This window comes from Mesoplodon densirostris, chromosome 3, assembly GCF_025265405.1.
Source record: "Mesoplodon densirostris isolate mMesDen1 chromosome 3, mMesDen1 primary haplotype, whole genome shotgun sequence".
NCBI classification, from domain to species: Eukaryota; Metazoa; Chordata; class Mammalia; order Artiodactyla; family Ziphiidae; genus Mesoplodon; species Mesoplodon densirostris.
The window spans coordinates 152,915,465-152,933,207 of NC_082663.1; the positions used below are offsets into that span (position 1 = coordinate 152,915,465).

General features: G+C 59.8%; 3 protein-coding genes and 1 non-coding gene across 5 annotated transcripts in view; 1 reads left to right on the forward strand and 3 right to left on the reverse strand.

Moving 5' to 3' along the window:
- Positions 1–521: 521 nt before the first annotated feature.
- KISS1R (KISS1 receptor) lies at positions 522–3,487 on the reverse strand. The gene is made up of 5 exons (XM_060094809.1): positions 3,244–3,487; positions 2,337–2,461; positions 1,703–1,838; positions 1,164–1,396; positions 522–971 (listed from the first exon to the last, which is right to left on the reverse strand). Exons 1-5 carry the CDS (start codon positions 3,485–3,487, stop codon positions 522–524), a joined length of 1,188 nt encoding a protein of 395 aa, XP_059950792.1.
- BSG (basigin (Ok blood group)) overlaps positions 1,880–17,743 on the reverse strand; it is a 252,324-nt gene continuing 236,460 nt past the window's right edge. The window contains exon 7 of the mRNA XM_060094813.1: positions 1,880–1,891. The gene's annotated coding sequence lies outside the window, so the exon portion shown is untranslated. The remainder of the gene's footprint in view (positions 1,892–17,743) is intronic.
- On the forward strand, positions 6,573–15,694 carry R3HDM4 (R3H domain containing 4). Of its 2 annotated transcripts, none has more exons than XM_060092428.1 (8): positions 6,573–6,701; positions 11,387–11,541; positions 11,911–12,050; positions 12,466–12,589; positions 12,746–12,831; positions 13,300–13,385; positions 13,464–13,519; positions 14,677–15,694. In XM_060092428.1, the coding sequence occupies exons 1-8, from the start codon at positions 6,619–6,621 to the stop codon at positions 14,778–14,780; spliced, it is 834 nt and encodes a 277-aa protein (XP_059948411.1). In that variant the 5' UTR covers positions 6,573–6,618; the 3' UTR covers positions 14,781–15,694. The 2 variants fall into 2 exon arrangements, with proteins under 2 accessions (XP_059948411.1, XP_059948412.1); XM_060092429.1 differs by having other exon boundaries at positions 11,932–12,050.
- Positions 17,530–17,636, reverse strand: LOC132487319 (U6 spliceosomal RNA). Its single transcript, XR_009531602.1, has one exon. It is a non-coding gene; the product is annotated as a U6 spliceosomal RNA (small nuclear RNA).

Below are 17,743 nucleotides of genomic sequence, written 5' to 3' on the forward strand. Positions count from 1 at the left end.
TCTCACTGTTGTGGCCTCTCCCGCTGTGGAGCACAGGTTCCAGACACGCAGGCTCAGCGGCCATGGCTCATGGGCCCAGCCGCTCCGCGGCATGTGGGATCTTACCGGACCAGGGCACGAACCTGCGTCCCCTGCATCGTCAGGCGGACTGTCAACCACTGCGCCACCAGGGAAGCCCCTTTTTATCAATTTTAAGATGCACATCGTGTTCACTTTTTAACATCTCTGAAAATGACATGAATCTTACAATTTTACGGTCAACTGCAAGGCAGTGTGTGAAAACGTCTATTGATGCTTCCTTGAAAGTTCCAGAAAGTGCCATCAGCAAAGCATCTTCAACTTCAGGAAACACAGAAATAATCATTACAATATCAATAGTGGCAAAGTTGTACCAGAGCGCAAAACATTTTCACTGTGATGAACACGGACAAAAATAAAGACATTAATAGCAGAATTACAGCAGCTGCTGTTTAAGCAGCTCCTGTTCCAGAGGGGCTCATCTTGATTCCCCCAGAGAGGGCTCAGAGAGGGGCAGCGTGCTCCCTCAGGACACACAACCTGCGCGGCCCCAGCCCACCGCTGCCTGGCTTCGGGGTCCTGGCGGGGGCCTGGTGGGCGGTCAGGCGGTGCAGCTCGGTTTGGGGGGCGGCCGGGTCCGAGGGTCCCGACCGGCGGGGCCGCCGGGGAGCACAGGGGCAGACGCGGCGGAAGGCCTGACGGAAGTGGGAGCCCAGGAAGGCGTAGAGCAGGGGATTCAGCGCCGAGTTGCTGTAGGACATGCAGTGCGCCCAGATCTTGAGCGCGTAAGCTGCATAGCTGCGCGGATGCCAGGCGCCCGCCGGGCCCAGCGCCTGCAGCACCAGGAACAGCTGGATGGGGCCCCAGCAGGCGGCGAAGAGCAAGACCACGGCCGCCACCAGCCGCGAGACCTTGGCCCGCACAGCTCCCGCTCGCTCCGCCAGCAGCTGCCCCTGGGGAGGGGGGGAGGGGGTATGAGGGAAGTTGAAGGACCGGCGGGAGCGACACCCAGGGCTCTCCGCTACTTGACCCTGTTAAATTCCCCCCCCACGCCACCCGCCTCAGATGCACCTCACTCCCACCCCCCCACTGTGCCATCCCCCCAACTCCTGCCCGGCCGCGCCCCCATCCACACAGCTGCGCACCTGCAGGGCGCTGTCGCCGGGCGCGGGGCGCACGGCAGACCGGCCCAGGTGGCGCAGCATGGCCCCGTAGCAGGCGCAGGTGGCGGCCAGCGGCAGCAGGTAGAGCGCCAGCAGGTTGTAGAGCGCGAAGGCGCGCTCGAAGGAGCGGCTGGGGAAGGCCTCGCTGCAGTAGGTGCGCGGTCCGGGCGAGAGGCGATGCAGGGCGAGAACCGGCGCGGACACGGCCGCGGAGCCTGCATCACAGGCCCGGCTGAAGACCTGGCCCGGGGGACGAGGGGCGCGAGGGGGCCCCCCTGGTCTCCCCGGTGCCTCTAACCCCGGTTAGGGTTAGGGTTAGGGCAGCGGACATTGAGCGCCTCCTAGGCGCGCGTCTGCACGGGTCTGCGCCCTCAGTAGCCCTCGCAGGGAACGCCATTGCGTCCATTTCTCAGATGCAGGAGCGAGGCCCGGAGAGAGGCAGTGAGTGTGTGGGGGGGGTGTGAGCCCAGGGCAGGAAAACTTGTCCCCCCTACCCCGTGTGGCCTCCGCGCTGCACTCACCCGCCCAGATGCTGAGGCTGACAGCCAGCGCCAGGCGGGGCGTGCGGCGGTGCAGGGCACGCAGCGGGAACATGGTCACGTACCAGCGGTCCACGCTCATGGCGGTTAGGGTGGCGCACGTGGCCTGCACCGAGACCTGGGAGGGACGGGAGGAGCCCAGCGTGTGGCCCCCTGCTTGGTCTGGACCTTTCCCTGTCTGCGCCCTCCTTGCGGGTCCCCCACTGTCCAGCCACTCGAATACAGGCAGGACCTGTCCCGGGAGGGTCTCCAGGGCCCACAAGTTGAAGGGACAGGAGAGGAGCCCAGGGTGGTGGGGGAGGGCGGAGTCATTAGGGGTAGGCTGAGGCCCCCAAGACTGAGACCAAGAGAGGCAGGTGCATCCTAGGATCCCGAGACGGGTGGGGCAAGAAGTAGCAGGGCTCCGAGCGCCCGCCACCCCACTCCCCGCCCAACCCCCATTGCCCTCGTCTTCCTCCCTCCCACCCAGTCCAGGCTTCACCTGCCCCAGCCCCACCCAGACTCTGTCCCCGCCCCGCCCACCTCCACGCCCAGCAGGAGGTCCAGCCCCGCGCACACCCACTCCTCCCCTGGTTCGCGAACCCCTTCCCCCAGCCCGCTTGCCCCCAGCCCACACCTGCTGGATGTAGTTGAGGAACTTGCACATGAAGTCGCCCAGCACCCAGGCGGGCAGTGGGTAGAGCAGAGCGGTGAAGGGAACGCAGCACAGCAGGAACGTCAAGTCTGTGACCGCCAGGTTGGCTGCAGGCGGGGGACGCGCAGGTGCTAGATGTGGGGTACATCTGCCTGGCCGCCCAGCGCCCTGGCCCAGCCCCCTGGGCCTCGCCTTTGTCCCAGTGACCAGCAGGGTGGCTCGGGAGGCCCCCAGAGAGGTCCCGACATCAGTGGGCAGAGAAGTTGGGGCACCCTCCTCTCACCCTTTTAGATTTCAAACACCCCCCAGCAGGGGCTTCATAGCTGTTCAAGCAGCAATGGACCCTGCTCACCCCTGTGGGGGTTGCGGGTAGGCTTCCGCCCCTCTGAGCCTCAGTTTTCTTACCTGAAAATTGGGTAGAGTGGTGTTGCCCAACAGCCAACACAGAATGGAGAACACTGAGTACTCAGCCGGGTAGGGCACCCCCATCACACAAATGTGTCAACTGAGCCTCTGGGGCAGAGGGCGCAAACTGGGGGCCTGCGGGCCACGCAGTCTTTCCCCCACTCCTTTTATTCATCGGACACCATGTTATAAGAACCACATTTCAATCGGACATCTTCCTTGAGTGGCATGGCCAGCGCTCCATGGGCCACACTCTCCAACCTCCCTTTTAACTACTCCGGCCACCGTGGAACCCTCCAAAGCCAGAGTTTGCGACCTCCAGCCTAAGGTACAGGGACAATAGGGAAAGGACAGGGAGCCCTGCAGGGGAGAGATCCCTATCTGAGAGGACTCCGACGCACCGCTAGGGGCGCCCCTGGCCACTCCGCCCTCGCGGCGACCCCCGGAATGGCCCGCAGGCACTGCGCAGCGCCTGGGCGCTCACCGATGTAGAAGTTGGTCACCGTCCGCATCTGCTTCTGGCGGCAGATGACGAAGATGACAAGCGAGTTCCCTGCCAGGCCCAGCAGCATCAGCGCGCCAAAGAAGAGCGGCACTAGCCAGGCGTCCACGGGCCACGGCGCCGGGGCCGGGCCGTCCGAGTCGTTGGCGCCACAGCCGGCACAGCCGGATGCGTTGGCCAGCGCCCACCAGGACGCGTTGGGCCCGGACGTGGCCAAGGCGCGCATTGCCGCCCTCTTCCTCCCAGCCGCCCTCCGGGATTGCGCCCGGGGATGGGGCAGTGACCCTCCTCCCGGCTGGGCTCCGGGGATCCTCCGCTGGCGCTCAGCCGCCGCGCGTTTATACCCCGCATCCCACCGTGTCCCCGCCTTCCCGCCTCTCCTGCAGCCGCTGGCCACTCCCTCCCCTGCCTGTGCCCCTGCGATTCACCAGCGCAGCACCCTTCTCTCCCATTCCCTCCTCCCCCACACCTTGGGGGTCAGGATAAGAGCACAGGAGGGGGGAGGCTGGAGGAGGGGCTTGGGGCGGAGCAGGGTTGGGGGTAGGCTTCCCAGAGGCTGCTGTGGACCCGGGAAGGACCGATCCTACACCAGGGGAGGGAAGGGTAGAGACCCACCAGTAGGAAAAGCAGGGGGACAAAGCCACAGAGTCTAGGGAATGAGGCAGAGGCCATGACTTTGACCTTCCATGGGGCTGGGGCTCCGGGTGGGTGGGCCCCGGCTGGCGGTGAGGTCAGCCCTCAGAGGTCCTCAGTATCTGCTGCCAGGGTTTGCCCCAGGACACTGGCGAGCCATGGAAGGTTCAGGGCAAAGGAGGGATGCCCGGGATCTTGTGGTTAGAAGATGCCTGTTCTTAACCTCGAACAAAAGAAAAACAAAAACGCAACCAAAACTCAACCTCCCCAGGACTTTGCTGCGAATCAGACCCCTTGAGAGTGTCCACCCAACGGGCATTGATTGCCAGATACCAGCACTGGGACACAGACACCTGTGCTGCTGGTAGTGGGAACCAGTTGGAGGGCAGTTTATAAAGGATAATGTTGATCCCCAAACCCACACCCAGAAATGTACCCCAGATACTAGCCTGTGAGGCATGAAACAGGGCACGGGGATGTTCTAAGTAGCAAAAGAAAAGATGATGCCATCTGTGTCAAAAAGACTACAAGGGGGAAAAGAAATGAATAAATATGCATGGGCATCAAAGGGCATCAAATATCTCCAGAAGGAAGTACAAAGAGCCTGGGGGGGGAGACAGGCTTCAACATCATTCTTGACAATGGCCTAAAAAATTCAGAAAAGGAAAAAAAAAAAATCCCTTTGGGGTGGTAATGAGTGCCAGGTTAGGATGAGGAGACCCAGGGATACTCCATGGGCATGGAGGAAGTGTCCTGGGGAGGCTGCTGAGTTGAGTGGGCCTGGGAGAGAACTCAGCAGGGGGCTGGACCTTGGAGGGGTCCTCGGCGGGGGGTGGGTGGGGTGGGGGGTGGGGGTTGGCAGCAACGGCTCATGGACTGGCCCAGGGTCTGGGAGGGTGTTAAGGAAGGTGAGCACAGGGACTTGGCAGTCCAGTGGTTAAGACTTCCCGCTTCCACTGCAGGGGACACAGGTTCGATGCCAGGTCGGGGGTCCCACATGCCGGGCTGCGAGGCCAAAAAAAAAAGGAAGGTAAGGACAGGAATGAGTGAGGCCCAAGAATCGCGGCAAGGCCCAGGCTGCGTCCTGTAGAGTTAGTACACCTATTGAGCAGCTGGTCATCATGGACCAGAGCCGCAGACCAAACATCCCAGCCCCCAGTGCCCCCGCCCAAGCACTCTCCCCAGAGGTACCCTCTCCCAAGTTGTATCACCTTGAGTTTTTCATATTTATCTACATGAGGTCACACACTGTGTGCTTTCTTGGGTCTTGTAATAGTTCCTCCTCCTTTTTCTTTTTTTCTTGTATCCCCTCTTGCTCTTTATACGTTAAAGCAATCGGGTTGTTTATCCTGTACAATTTCCACCAGGCTGGATCTGGGGGTTGCATCCCTGTGTTGTCTCTTATCATGGTCCTAGTTCCCCATTTTTCTTTTTTTTTTTTTAATTTACTTATTTATTTATTTATTTTTGGCTGTGTTGGGTCCTCGTTGCTGCACGCGGGCTTTCTCTAGTTGCGGCAAGTGGGGGCTACTCTTGGTTGCGGTGCGCGTGCTTCTCACTGCGGTGGCTTCTCTTGTTGTGGAGCACAGGCTATAGGCACACGGGTTTCAGTAGTTGTGGCTCGCGGGCTCTAGAGCACAGGCTCAGTAGTTGTGGCATGCGGGCTTAGTTGCTCCATGGCATGTGGGATCTTCCTGGATCAGGGCTCGAACCCATGTCCCCTGCATTGGCAGGTGGATTCTTAGCCACTGTGCCACCAGGGAAGTCCTTCCCCCACTTTTCTTGTAGAATGAAGGGTGGATTCTAGATTCTAGAGCAGGTTTAATTCTCTGTTCTTAACCCTCGGGTCAAAAACCAGGTCTGTCATCAAAGGGCCCCCCGTCTCATCGGTCTGTCCCTTCTCCTCCACCTCTATTCTGCTCCTCCCCCCTTCACCTAGTACCCTGCTCTGGCCATTCTGGATGCCCCAGGGCCTTTGCACTGACTCTTCCCTCTGCCTGGCATACCCCTCCCACTTTTGCAGGCTGTGAATCCCCTTTCCAAAGGTGTCCTCTTCCCTAGCCCACGGCGGGGAGGTCCTGTTTGATCACTGCTGGGTCCGGAAAGCACAGCCCCCACCCCAAGGACAGTGGGCATTTGCTAAATGAATAAACTCTAAAAGGCAGAAGGAGGTGGGGTTAGCTTTGTTCTATTTTTAGAGAAGAGTAGATTGAGGCACCCAGCCAGGACACCAGAGGCTGAACTTTACAGAGGACAGGGAGGGGTCTGGTGGAAGGAAAGCCCTGTTGGTGCTGGGTGGGGGTAGCATGGGTCATTTCATCTGTCCAAGCCTCTGAAAAGGACGTCCGCTTCCTTCCTCCTTCCCCAGGCCTCAATTTCGCCATCTGTCCTCCTAGGGCTGGGTGCCGTGCTCACAGCCCCGCCTGGGCGCAGGACAGGCGCGGCCTTCAGTCCCGGTTTCCCCGGGGCTGGGTGCCCCCCCCTCAGTATCCCCGTCCGTGCCTCGGGGCTGGGTGTCCCCCGCCTCAGTGTCCCTGTCCTTGCCCCGGGGCTGGTTGTCCCCGGCGAGCATCTCGGGCCCGGCCGGGACGTGGCCGCGACCCCCAACCAGCGCGTCCAGCCTCCAGGCTCCGCCTCGCCCCGCCTCCGGGCTCCCGTCACTTCCTCCCCGGCCCAGAGAAGGCCCTCCTGGGCGGCGGCGACAACAGCAGCGCCGTGCAAGCTATGGTCGCTCTGGAGAACCCGGAGGGCGGCTCGGAGGAGGCGGCGGCGGCGGCGGGGGTCGCCCCGGGCGGGCGGCGGACGCTGTGAGCGCGGCCGGCGGGCGGGCGCGGCGCGCTTCCGGGCTCTGGGGTCCCCTCCTCTTACCCCCTCCCGGGCTGCAGCCCCCGGCCCGCCCCGCCCCCTTTCCTGGGGGGTACCCCACTCGGGTGGAGCGGGGTGGTGGTGGGCTTTGTTGTCAGTGGGTGTTTCCCGGGGAAACCCCATCCCCGTACTCCCGGATCTTTGCCGGGGCGCAGGGGGCACCCCCGTGTCCGCGTGTGCGGACCCCCGGCGCTCGGCGCTGAAGTCCCCGAGCTTCGGGGGTTCCGGGCGCCGCGTCGGGTGAGGCGGTGTTGCTGCGCGCGGTGTACCCGGAATCCGCGCTGGTGGTGTTCTGGGTATTTACCCACTTGCGGCTGTTCCTGTCCCCCAGCCGGGGATTTACCCCCCAGCCAGCCCTGTGTACCCGGCGGGGTTGTGAGTCCCCCACCTCCCGTTGGACGCGCTCTTTGTTTTTCTCCGGGTAAATACCCAAATGAATGGGGGGGCTTACAAACCCGGGCCAACACGAGCCTGTGTGTCCTGGGAAGTGGACTGGAAGCAGGTGGGCGGCCCCATATGGGTATGCCCCCCTCCCCCAGGTTCGCAGATCTCTTTCTAACCCGAGTGTTGATGCAGAAACCCAGGTGGTCCACCCTGGCTGCTGGGGTTTCATTTCTGCTCCTTCGTGTGCGCTTCCGAGTGGCCCGGGGCAGGCTGTTACCCCTTCGGTGCCTCGGTTTCCCCATCTGTAAAATGAAATAACAGCGGTCCTCTCTTTGAGGGACTGGGGTCAGTGACCCTGCACTTGGAGGTGCCCAGCAAAGCGGAGTGTCCATTCTTTAATAATTATCTTAAATAGTTCACTATTGTAGGTGTTTTATTATTTTAAAATAATTTTCTCATTTTGGTATTTTGTGATTGCTTTATTATTATTATATTTGTTATTACTTTATTGTTATTATTACCCAGAAGCTGTACTGGTCTCTACAGATGTGGTTATTTACCCTCTTTTAAGGGGCCTTAACCACTCAAAGTGGGTATTTACCTGCCAGGTGGGTCCCTCCAACCTGCCCCCATCCCCCCTCACCTCCATGCCCGGGGAGTGGGGGGGCTGCTGCTCCTTCTGTCTGCCCACCCCAGCCTGAGTCACCTCCGCTCTGAGCCCTCCTTGGTTTCCTGCTAGAGAAAGTAGGTTCCTCTTTGGCCTGTTCCTGGGGGAGGGGCAGGTGCCAGAGAGGGGGTGTGTTTGCCTAGGGGAGTGGGTGCCAAAGGCCCCATCTCAAAACTCACAGGGAGAACTGGGGGAGGCAAAGGAACCTGTCCTCCCCAAACCCAACCTGACTTAGCAGCTGTTTCCACTGTCAGGCCTGTCCACCCCTGTTGGACGCTGGCCCCTGCCATGGAGCAGACATTTCCCAAGGCCTGCTGGGTCCAGGAAGCCTCACGTGCCCCGTCTGGGTGGTCAGTTTCCCCATCTGTAAAGTGGTCTCTTTGGGTGGCTGGGGAAGCAGAGGAACTGGCCCTTGGGTGAGTGTGTAAACAGAAGTTCGGGTATTCATTCAACAAACAGCTATTGAGCACCTGCTGTGGGCCAGGTGCTGGGGACACAGGAGCGGCTGAGAGGGACCTTGTCCTTATCGTGCGGGTTAGTGAAGGAGGTGAGAATCAGGAGTAAACAAGTATGAGGTCCAGCTGGTTTCTGATGCTAACCGGTGAAGCCGGAAACGGAAACGGAAACGGGGTTGATTGGGCTAGTTAGGGGGTGGGGCAGTTTCTCCCAGGAGGTAACTTTTGAGCTGGGACCAGAAGGAGCCTGAGCACATGCAAAGGCCCTGAGTCGGGCTGTTGCAGATCAGCTTGCGATGCAGTAAAATGGGCCTTGTGCCTGGAGCAGGGGCAATGAGGCGGAGAGAGATGGGTGTTGATGTTCTGATGTGGATGTATTTTATATAAAGTTGATGCTGTCCTCCACCCCTCCTCCCCAGCGTTCATTACAAATCTGCTGCCCCCTCCACCTGCCCTCTCTGTGGCTCCAGGCTCTGCAGTCTGCCCCAGGCACCTGCTGGAATCTGCTGGAATCCGAGAGGGTAGTGTGGCCCCAGGAGGCCTGTGGGACCAGGCACCAGACCTGCAATGCCAGGCCAGGGAGAGGCTGGGCCTTGTCCTGAGGGTGCTGGGGAGCCACAGGTGATGGTAGAGCAGGTCAGGGAGCAGCCGGATCTTAGTCCAGCGGGCTGTGGTCTGAGGGTTCCAGCGAGACCTGAGTTTGAGCCCCTCTGACCACTGTGGCCCCAGAGGGAAGCAGGAGGCTGGATGGTTCAGGGGAGTGGTCCTGTTCAGACCAGGTTCGAATCCACGTTCTGCCCTGGGTCCCGAGGTGACAGGGAGCCCCATTTCTTGGAGCCCCATGTCCTGAGGGCCCGAGCTCTCTCACTGAGTCCCACCCTGCTCTGAGGTTCCCCGACAGCTCCCCGCGGATGTGGTCCTATTATCTGCCCCGCCAGGCCACCATCCTGGCCTCCGTCCAGCTGCGGGGTGGCGACACAGGCCCTGGAGCCACAGCGAGGCCACAGCTGAATCTGGAGCTTGGGGTGGGGGTGCCTGGGCCTCAGGAAGGTTGCGTCCAGCCTCAGAGTTGTGGGCTGTGTACTGACTTGAGTTGCCCTGCCCTGTCCCAGCTGCCCTCTTTGCAGCTGTGGGGTCTTGGGATAATGACTTTGCTCCTCGGTTTGCAAATCTGTATAACGGGCATCAGAACAATAGTACTTGCCTCCTGGGGTGATGGTGAAGGCGATCGCTTAACCAGGCTGTGATCAGTGGTGTGGCCCACAGGGTGAGCTCCCAGTCACAGGAGGAAACCAAACAGGTGGCAACTTGGGGAAAGGTGTGTGTCCTGGTTCCTTTTGGCTCTGGTGTCCCCTCCCAGACCAGCAGGGGCCATCATTATCCCCACTTTGCAGAGAAAGAGCTGAGGCTCCGGGTCACACAGTAAAGCATCCGTCGTAGCTGGGATTCAAACTCGGGGCTGAGCTTCCAGGCTCTACCCCTGCCTGCGTGTCTCCTAGTCTCCTATTTTTCTTTTTCCTTGGCTGCATTACGCAGCTTGTGGGATCTTCTTTCCCCGACCAGGGATTGAACCCTGGCCCCGGCAGTGAAAATGCCGAATTCTAACCACTGGTTGTGTGTCTCCTATTGATGGGTACTTGTGCCTGCATGAGTTTACCCATCAGATAATTTTTCATAGATTTTTGCCTGAAGTGTCATCCATGGAGCCTGCCCCACTCTGACCTCAGACAGGGCTGAGGCTCATCAGCCTATTTCCTTCGTGATCAAGATGTAACAGCCTTTCTGGCCGGGGCAAAAAACTTAAGGCTGGGGACTCTTTACATATGTATAGACCTTGGTGAGTGTGGGCTTCAATCCTAACCTCTTTGAGGCACCTTGTCCCACTGTCCTAGGGCTTCATGGCATTTTCTAGCGCCTGTTTGTGGGGCAGGGGTCATGCTTCTCTGTTTAATTTGTGTCTTGGGAACTTTGAACACTAGGAAAGTTTGGGTGGAATTCTGGACTCTGGGTTCTACTCAGTCTTGGAATCGTGAGATTTTGCTGGAGACCTGATTGGGCAGTTATTTTTTTGAGCATCTACTGTATACCAGGCAGGGCTACAGTGGACACCAAACCCTGCCCGCATGGAGATCACGGTGGGTGGTGGGCAGGGTGTGACCATCATGAGAACAGAGCAGTGAGGGGCCGGGGTCCCCCGAGGAGGTTTGAGCAGAGGCCAAAAGGAGATGGGAGTGAGCCATTCGGAGCCTGGGGTGTGGGCACAGCTGGTGCAGAGGCCCAGAGGCCGGGCTGCCTGGCGGTTTGGAGCGGAGGCGCAGGGTGAGGAGGAGGGGGAATTCTGGCACCCTAGACCCTCTTAGGCTCAGAGTCCACCACTGGCTCCCCAGCGTGAGGGTTTCTGAGCCGGGTGGGACCCTCCTCTCAGCCTGTGGTCAGGGGTTGACCAGGGAGGAGGCCCTGCAGCTTCTTGCCCGGAAGTTTCCATTCAGTATCCCCCCCTCCCTCCTGCGTGGCCACCTGCCACCTGGCCCTCGGGTCCCCAGCGGGAGGCCTGCCTGGGCCGCTAATCCGTCTCCAGGATTAGTGCCCAGTGCTGGGGGGGTGGGGGTGGGGGGAGCTACTCTGTCCGCCTCCCCCATCCAGCAAGGGGGCCCCTGGGGCATGAGTCAGGTGGGCCGGGGCATCACCTTAGCTCCTGGGGGCCGTTTTCTGGGTTTTCTTCTGTTGGAAGCATGGGGTTGGGGGTGAGGGGATGCTCCATCAAATGAAGTCTCGAGAAACTCCCAGAGGAGGGAGACTGTGGGCCTCACCAGCTTGCAGCTCAAACGTGGAAGCCTGGGGGAGTGGGCAGCAGCTTTCTTGGCCTCCCACCCAATGTGTGGCTCCCCTTCTCCGAGCCTTGGTTTACTAACCTGTCCTCAACGGTACCTGCTTCCCGGGTGATGTGACGATGAGACACAATGACATTTTAAGGGCTGCACATGTGATAGGGGGTGAGCTTCCCATTGTGGAGGGAAACCAAGCAGGGGATGGCTGTGAGAGAGTGGCGATGGTAGGGTTGTGCCTGGGCGTCCTGGTCTGTCTTGGCCCTGAGGACTGCCCCCACACACCCGGCCCACAGGCCCCTTCCAGGCTGCCTGCCCGCTCTAGCTGGCTCCCAGGTGAAGAGGCTCTCAGCCTCCAAGCGGAAGCAACACTTCATCAACCAGGCTGTGCGGAACTCAGACCTCGTGCCCAAGGCCAAGGGGCGGAAGAGCCTCCAGCGCCTGGAGAACAGTGAGCAAGGGTCGATGGGCGCCTCCTGGGGACTCCTAGGCCTGAGACAGCAATGGTGTGCATGTTCTGTTATCTGAGCCTGGCCCTGAGCTGGACAATGAGAGGGAGCTCTGGGCATTGGAGCTGGGGCTTTAAAGGAGGTGTAGGAGTTCAACAAGCCAAGCCAGGGCAAGGTAGGAGGAGTTCTGGAGGCTGGATGGTTCCTGTGCCTTCTGGGAAAGACAGCTGGAGCGTGGTAGAGGGGAGGCCGGTGAGAGTAAAGGCCCTAAATATAGAGGTGTGGGGGAGGAAACATGGTCCTCTGGACCCCATGGAGCCTGGCGGGGGGGGGGGCTCGAGGGGGGGGCCCAGATGCAACCCCCAGCCCAGAGACCGTCTGTTTCCATCTAGCCCAGTATCTCCTGACCCTGCTGGACGGAGGCACACCTGGCCTGGAGGATGGGGACCTGGCGCCCCCTGCAGCACCCAGCATCTTTGCTGAGGCCTGCAGCAACGAGACCTATGTCGAGGTGGGGCCCCGTATCCTGCCCTGGGTTCCCCCGCCCACCACCCGGCACTGCCTATGCTGGACCCTGTGCCAGGAGCACCCATCCCCTCCCTGGTCCCTTGATGAATGCCCTGGGTCTCCCTCCAGAGGCCTGAAACCCACCCACCCCAGAAACTTCCAGCACCCGTGGTTCATCTGCTTATCACACTTGGAATTACTGATGTTATTGGGGGTGTGTTTGGTTCATTTTGATTCCCCGCCCCACACAGGTGGGTCGACAAGTGCCCCACGAACTCCTGGCCGGCCCAGTGGTCACATGTGTGCACAAGGAGTATTTCTGTGCACTTGTGGCCCCCCCAGTGTACATTAGCCAAACGGGGAAACTGAGGCTCGGGGGCTTGCAGGCATTAGTCAGGGCCTGCCTGCCTCTCTTCCAGGTCTGGAACGACTTCATGAACCGCTCTGGGGAGGAGCAGGAGCGGGTTCTCCGCTACCTGGAGAACAAGGGCAGGAGCAAGGCGCGGAGGAGGGGGCCTGCCCGCGGGGAAGACCGGCGGAGAGGTGGGCCTGGGTCGGGGGTGGGGCTGTGGGGCAGAGGTATGATGGGGGGCCCGGCCTGGTGTGGGAGGGCGGGGCCAGGGAAGGTGGGCGGGGCCTGTCTGTGGGCGGGGCCTGCGGCTCACTCCCACCTCTGCCCCACTGCTTGGACTCTTGCAGAAGACCCGGCCTACACGCCCCGTGAGTGCTTCCAGCGTATCAGCCGGCGTCTACGAGCCGTTCTCAAGCGGAGCCGTATTCCCATGGTGAGTACCAAGCCTGGCCTTGGCCTTGTCTCTTTCCACTTACCTGGTCTTTTCTGAAGGCCCTTTTTCTCAGCTTTGCAATCAGGGACGGGGTGAGGGGAGACCAGTAACCCAGTGAACGTGGTGTGATGGAGCAGACAGGGCAGGATACAGACTAGTGAGATCCGAGTGCAGGACCCAGGGTTGGGCAAGGGTTCTCCTTGAGGGTGGGAGGGACAGGGGCAATGAAGTTGGGTTTTGAAGGATGTGTAGGAGTTCACCAGGCCAAAGACTCAGAGATTCAAAGGTGTGGATGTGTCTGAGTGCCTGGTATCCTTGGAAACGGTTAAGTAGCCTCATGTAGTGAATCAGAGGCCACATTTGAACCCAGGGCTTTGGGCTCCAGAGGCTATCGTGGATGTGGGGGGCCTGGACATCTTGGCTAGGGTGCCACAGTCGGCCTGACCCCTGGGCCTGTCTCTCCTGCAGGAAATGCTGGAGACCTGGGAGGAGCGGCTGCTGAGGTTCTTCTCTGTGTCCCCCCAGGCCGTGTACACGGCCATGCTGGACAACAGGTGACTGGGTGGGTGGGCGTGGGTGCGGTGAGCTCCCCCGGTGTCTGGCTCTGGCCACTCAGCATCCATTCCCTGCAGCTTTGAGAGGCTCCTGCTTCACGCCATCTGCCAGTACATGGACCTCATCTCAGCCAGTAAGTGCCTGGCGACCCCTGGGACCCCAGTTGGCTGATTCAGTCTGGGGAAAACCAAGGCTGGGCTTCCCCGGTGTCTGCTTGCCCCGTGGCAGGCTTTGGAAGAGGAGGGACAGCGTGAACACAGAGGCGGCAGTGCGATGTTGCCTTAATTCATCAGAAGCGCCTGTACCTCTGGCCCCACAATGGATGATGCTGTGCACACAGACACCCCTCCATCTGCATCTTCAGGGCTGGGGAGAGAGGGGCCTGTGTGGGGCTGATGAAACTGGGCCTCCAGGGACCCCGAGATGAGATGAGGGGACCCTGATGTCTGCAGAGTTCGCATTTAGCTGTAGCCCCCCTCCACTGTGACACACATGTGACTTCTGGCAAGTCCCTCCTCCAGGGGCCTGTGTGCCCCTTTTATGATGGGAGTGATCTTGGGACACAGTCCCCCCCCCATGGAGGGTCCTCGCAGACCCCTGCTGGCCCTCGGCATCCCATCGGGTCCTCTCTCTCCACGACCGTCTCTCTGCCTCCTGTCTGGAGTTGCTGAGGAGACAGTTTCCATGGCAACGCCAGGATGGTTCCTCTCAGGCTGCCTGGGAGGGAGATGCAGTCCCCACACTTGCTTTTGTTCCCACTGACTCCGGATGGAGGGGCTGGACTGGGGGTACCTCTCTGCGGGTGTGGAGCCGTGGCCTGAACATAGGAGGCGGGGCCTGGCAAGATGGGGAGCAGGGGAGAGGGAGCCGCCGGGCCAGAGGCTGGGAGGTGGGCCCAGCTTGGGTTGTGTATGGCTATGGTTCAGGTTTTGGGGTGACGGAAGGTGGGTGAAGGGGAGGTTGGTGGGGCCTGGGCCACCTGGGGCCTAGGTGATTCCCTCTGAGGGCAGGGATGGAGGTGGGAGACCAAGGGTCGGGGCGGGACCCTCGTTCAGTCCCCTTGGCCTTGGGCCAGTGTGTCTCGGTGGTGTGTGCGTCTCTGTGCCCGTAGGACACGGGATAAGTAACGGGAGAGGAAGGAACAGCTCGAGCTGCTCTCAGCGCCTGGCCTGGGACCTGGGGGGTCGGGGCAGCCCAGCTCGTGGGGACCTGGGGCAGGACAGGCCGAGGGCTGGGCTGCTGTGTGCCGCAACCCTCGCCTTCCTCCCTGTCTTGCCTGTCCCCCGGCAGGTGGTGACCTGGAGGGCAAGCGGCAGATGAAGGTCAGCAATCGGCACCTGGACTTCCTGCCGCCGGGGCTGCTCCTGTCCGCATACCTGGAGCAGCGCAGCTGATGGCGGCCCTGCCCCCGGCCCCGCCTCCCCAGTGCCAAGACCTCCCGTAACATCACTAAAATATCTTTATTATTTTTAGAATTTTCCCTTGGAAACGTGCTCTTCTCCTTGGGGTGGCTCCCGCACCGCACCCCTTCCCTGCCCAGCTTTCCGGGTTAAAGTTGGCAGCTGGGCTGCCCCGCAGGAGCACAATCCGCCCTACTCCTGCCCCAGGGCCTAGACTCGGGAGGAGACACCCGGCCTGGTCACTTCCCTATCCCTTCCTGGGTCAGTGTTTTTGGCCCCGTGTGAAGCTTAAGCGAGGAGGGAGAGGCTGGGTTTTTATCATTTTTAATGAATTTGGTGTGATTTATTGTAGATTTTTAAATTTCCCTTTTGAGAAGAAAAACCAAAAACTTGCCCCAAGTGATAAATTGGGGGGCTTCATTCCAGTCCCTGCTTGACCCTCTCCCAGCTTTTCGCTTGGGTGGAGGGTCTCTGGGGCCCTGCCCCTCGCCCTGGGAGCATTACGTTTTGTGTGTGTGTGTGCGCGTGTGTGTGCATGTGTGTGCCCCGCAGCCCAGGATGGAAGCTGCGTCTTAAAAGCTGGTGTCACCCTCTTTTTGGAATGTGTGTTGCCCTCCCCACTCCCCTTTGGTGGCTGTTAGGGCTCCATCTGCTCTACACGCCCCCCTCCCTTCATACTGAGGATCTGGGACTTCCAGCCAGAAGCCTCCACCCTCAGACTGTCCTGTTCCTCTCTCCATGTCCCCTTGCTCCTGCCCCCAGCCTGGCTCTGGGGTGTTCTCATGCTGGTCACCCTGGCCTGGCACAGGAAGCAGGGCTGGAGACTGCACCCCTGCCCTGCACCCCCGTGTGTGTGGCTAGTTGTGCTTTGGGAAAAGTGGAGCGTTCAATAAATTTCTGGTGCTCTGGTCTGCTGCTGTGGGGTTTTCCTTTGGGGCAGGGCTGGGGGCACGACAGGCACTCACGATGCCCTGTGTCCTGGTCATTGAGGGATGCAGGCCTCAGGGGATGAAGCTTGGTTCTGAGTGACACCCCCCGTGGAGGCAGGTGTGTGGGGAGACTCTCCTAGGAGTGGCCTGGCCCTTGGCTCTGCTGCCCTGGCTGGTCCCCTCCCAGGTGCCCAGGCCCAAACCCCAGCTCTGCCACCTTCCAGCTGTGTGACCTCCAAAAAGGTCACTTGTGGGACTTCCCTGGCGGTGGTCCAGTGGTTAAGACTCTGCACTTCCACTGCAGGGCTGCGGGTTCGATCCCTGGTTGGGGAAATAAGATCCTACGTGCCCCGTGGTATGGCCAAAAAAAAAAAAATGTCACTTGTGTGAGCTTCCTGGGTGGCTGAACAAAATACACCACACTGCAGCTTAAAACCACAGGAGTTTATTGTCGCCTGGTTCTGGAGGCCAGAAATGCAAGATCAAGGTGTGGCAAGGCCATACTCCCTCTAGAGGCTCCAGGGGAGTGTCCTCCCTGCCTCTTCCAGCTTCTAGGGGCTCCGGCCTCCCCTGGCTTGTGGCTGCATCCCTCCAGCCTCTGTCTCCATCTTCACGTGGCCTCCCCCTGGCTTGTGGCTGCATCCCTCCAGCCTCTGTCTCCATCTTCACGTGGCCTCCTTCCCGTGTCTTCCTTCTGTGTGTGTCTGGAAACGGCTGTGCATCCTGCAGGATCCCCCAGCCTGGATTATCTCCTCTTCTCTTGTGATCGCGCTGAGGGAAGTTCCCTTCTCAACCGGCCACATCAGGGGTCCCTGCTGCCCACAGGGCTCCTCAGTACTGACCTCACCCCTGATCTCCTCCACCTCCCTGAAGGCGGAGTATCTATGTTGATTACTGGAAATTCTACAGGGGAGATTTGTCTCTATACCCCTGTGTATTTGTTTATTTAACCATTTATATCAGTACGGACGCCTGGGCATTTACTTTATAGTTTGGGTTATAATCCAATATTCCTTAATTTTATTCCTCAGGTTGTTCCAGATTCGGCTGCTGGGAGCCCTGTCAGTGGCTCCTGTGTGTCACTGAGGCACTCCCATAGTTGCGGGGTTTTATTTATTTGAGCACCCGCCTTACTTTCTGCCGCTACAAGACGCACAGGGCTCCTCTGCATATTCTTGCTTCGTCCTAGAACCAGCCCTTTCTCCAAGGAGCCTGGTTCCTTTCCCTGGGGCACCGTTTTAAAAACCAAGATCTGGGCGCTGGGTGTGCTGTCTTCCATTTTAACAGGCATTTTTAAAGTTCTACACATAGATGCTAAATAATGGAAATCCCAAGGGCTCGTACGGAGGACACAAGGAGATACTTGAGTAACCCGCTTGGAGACTCCCACCTGTGAAGGGGACCGAATTTCCGGCCCCCAGAGGACGGGCTGGGGCTCCGGGCGCGGGTGTCGGGTCTCTGGGGGAGTTCACAGCCTGCCTCCAGAACTGTTAACGCGAACTCCGTCCTGTCCTGGCCCCTGGTTGGTGCGTGGGTTTTTTCCCCCACCCCGCTACTCCAGCCGGGCCCCCAGACAGCCCGGCCCCCCGACCTTTGCCCAGGCGGTGCCTGTCACCCGGTTCACCCTTCCCTGCAACCCTAGGAGGTCTTTCTGGAAAAGACCTTTCAAAATGGGGAGAGTCCAACAGCAATAGAACCAACTTTTGGAAAAGGAATTGCAGATGGGGGTTGAATCCAGAGGGACCCTCGATGCGTTAAGTCACCTCTCTTATAGAGCCCAATTATAACACCACGGATACCAGAAGAAAAAGGGCAAAAATATGGAACGCTTCACGAATTTGCGTGTCATCCTTGCGCAGGGGCCATGCTAATCTTCTCTGTATCGTTCCAATTTTAGTATATGTGCTGCCGAAGCGAGCACAATCGAAAGCTTTCCCCCAGAGCTATTTAGAGGGCATAGAATATATCCTTTTACGCTAAGGGCGAACTCCATTAAAAACCGATTCAGCCATTCGTCCCTTCCTTTAT